General features: G+C 51.4%; 1 protein-coding gene across 1 annotated transcript; it reads right to left on the reverse strand.

The window, feature by feature from the left end:
• Positions 1–957: 957 nt before the first annotated feature.
• Positions 958–2,170, reverse strand: LOC123514555 (pistil-specific extensin-like protein). The gene is made up of 2 exons (XM_045272495.1): positions 1,448–2,170; positions 958–1,314 (listed from the first exon to the last, which is right to left on the reverse strand). The coding sequence occupies exons 1-2, from the start codon at positions 2,168–2,170 to the stop codon at positions 958–960; spliced, it is 1,080 nt and encodes a 359-aa protein (XP_045128430.1).
• Positions 2,171–2,809: the final 639 nt, after the last annotated feature.

A 2,809-nucleotide genomic window follows, 5' to 3' on the forward strand; every position in this document is an offset into this window, starting at 1 on the left:
GTCCCGTGGCCTTCTTAGCAGATAGTGAAAGTAAGGTTGAGGTGAGTTCCTGGGGAGTTATAGCAGTGCTAATTTCATGGCTGGAGTGTGAGGAAGAGGGTAGCACAGGTGGGGCACAAGATCTGGAGAGCCGAGTGTTGTGTGGATATGGGTGGCAAGACACTCGGCTTTTTGAGCATCAGTGGTGAGGAGGACACCATTACTAGTTAATGGGAAGGTTAGAGGGGGTTGTGGGTGGACCATCTTCCTGAAGAAAGACCAGGCTTAGGAGACTGAGGTGGAAAAGGTCAGGGAAGCACAAAAGGAGGCCCACGCTGAGCGTTTCTCATCAAGAATAACATGCTTGCATTGGGCTTCTAGGTAATGAAAACGTTGGCGGAGTGGTGGGGTTGGGTTCCTTACACCATGCTGCAAAGGCATGACACTTGGCCTGAAGGGCCGCCGCACACTTCCGAGACCACCAGGGGACTCGAAATGAACGGGAAGGGGAGGAAGTGACAAGGTGAAAGTGGTGGGATCCCACAGTCACTAAGACTTCTGTAAGGAAGTGAATTTTGTCATCTGATGGGAGGGTCGTGGGTGGGACGATTGATTTTAACTCTGTCTGAAAAGATACCAGGTCTCCCTTGTTGAATGACCAACGTGGTCTGTGTGAAGTGGGAGGTCTAGGGTGGAAGGGTTCCCTGAAACTGGGTCAATCCTGGTAGGTAGGCCAGGAGGTGTGAGAAAGGAGAGGGAATCACTATCTGCCAGAAAACTCAAGTGACGCGCCTGAACGGTTTCTCCGGCTCCTGGGAAGGGCCGGTTCCCAGAAGTCGTGATGGGCATTAAAGTCGCCCATAATTAATGCTGGGGAGGGAAGTTGAAGAAACAAATGTTGAAATTCCTGAAGTGAGATATCAAGACATGGATTGTAGATTAGTAGAATGTTTAATGGACCTGAGTCAAAGGTGATAGTCACTCCCAGATGCTCCAATCCATCACCTGTGAAAGAGGGATAAAGAGAGGGCTAGAAGGAAGGGACTGGTGGATCAGTAGAAGTAGGCCGCCTCCTACTTCGCCGGTCTCCCTGTCCTTCCTGTATGAAGTATAGTTTGGAAAGGAGCGGGAGAATGGGTCTGTGAGCCACGTCTCACAGACACCGACAATGAGAGGAGAGTATGAGGACAGCATGGTTTTAAGAGTTGGAAGTTTCCTATACAAAGACTGGGCATTCCAGAAAATGAAGTTGGAGGCAAGTGGATCACTCACTGCGTGAGTGATGTGATGAAGGAGAGGAGTCCTGGCAGGCACCGAAGGAGGCTCTCGCTGAAGCTAAGCCCTGAAAGCAGGAAGTTAAAGAAATTGAGTGCTATTGCTACTAATCCCTTAATAAAAGCAGGCCATACAAAATCCGAAGCATGCTGGGCCGGAAGCGAGGAAGAGGATGATACAAAGCCTGCACTACCAAGTGAGGGCAAGGACTTCTGGGTTGCTGGTTGTAGGGCTTTTGGCTGGGGAACCTTTGGTGGGTGGCATTGGTGTAGAGGGGTTGGGGGTACAAATTCCCCAGCATCTGGCAAGTCAGTTCGGTAGGGGCCCTCGAGGATGAAGGAGGGTATGGTGGTGTGACTTTGTGGTGTGGTTTGTGGTGGTGGCGGTTCCATTGGGCCTTGGGTGAGGGAGGCTGGGCGGTTAGCAGTACCACATTAATAATGGGGTTCAGGGGCTTGATGGGAGAAGGAGTAGGATCAGGAGCGGGAGCTGGGAAGGAAGCCTGGATGGGTGTAGGGTGAGGAGCAAGGGTGGGGGCAGAGGTGGGGGTTTTAGGTGTGTGAGGGTGAGTGAGACATAGGGGAGGAGGTTGAGGGTGTCCTGGTTTGGAGGGTGAGTGTGGTTTTGGTGAGGGGTTTGGTAGGCAAAAAGTGCCCGGGAGGATACCTCTCATTTTTTGTTTGACGTCTAAGAGAGAGTGGGCCCCGTCATGCTGCAGTTCTTGCAGCTGCGCTGCCTGGAGGCAAGTCAGGCATTGTTTGGAGGTGGGGCGGTGGCCGGAACCACAAAACAAACAATAATCCTCCCTGACACACCCGTCAGTGTCATGGTAACCACTGCATTTCTTGCATCGGGCACGCCCATCGCAGGAGGCAGCAGGTGCAGCGCAGGACTGGGAGGGTGTGGGGGCTAACATGGTATACCATGTCTCTTAGGGCCATCCTCTCAGGGAGGGGCCCACAGAATTTCAGGCATATGGCCAGGTTTGGGACTGTCTGTCCGTCAGGGGAAACAGGATAAATTCTACCAAAGTCATAGGTAGGGTCATTGTCAGTGGCCACCCAGCACTTAACAGGCCACTCCCTCAGGCGGGTTACTGACTCTGGGGCCTGCTGTGACCCAGCCTGAGACGCATAGCAACAAGGTCATGGGCGGCACTCTTCCTGCCATAGGTGACACTACTGGTGTGGGAGACATGTACATAATGGACTGAACTGGGACTGCCTTTCCCATAACAAGTGTCAAGGTTATGAGCAATGGTGCTGCAAACATGACGTTTAAGCTGACCCTTGATGTTATTATAAGTGTGATCAACAGGACAGTCAGCAATGTCCTCAGTAAGGGAGTGACGGGCAAGAACATCAGCTTTTTCATTATGGGAAATGCCAACATGAGAAGGCACCCAGGTGAAACATACTCTGAGATTATCTCTCCAAGAGATCAATGACACCAAGACACTTGTTGATGAGATCACAATCAGCAGGGGAAGGAGACAACAATGAATATAAGGCACCCTGACTATCAACAAAAAAGTAAACATCTTTCCCCAAAGGAA

The sequence above is a fragment of the Portunus trituberculatus genome, chromosome 38 (genome assembly GCF_017591435.1).
Source record: "Portunus trituberculatus isolate SZX2019 chromosome 38, ASM1759143v1, whole genome shotgun sequence".
Taxonomy (NCBI): domain Eukaryota; kingdom Metazoa; phylum Arthropoda; class Malacostraca; order Decapoda; family Portunidae; genus Portunus; species Portunus trituberculatus.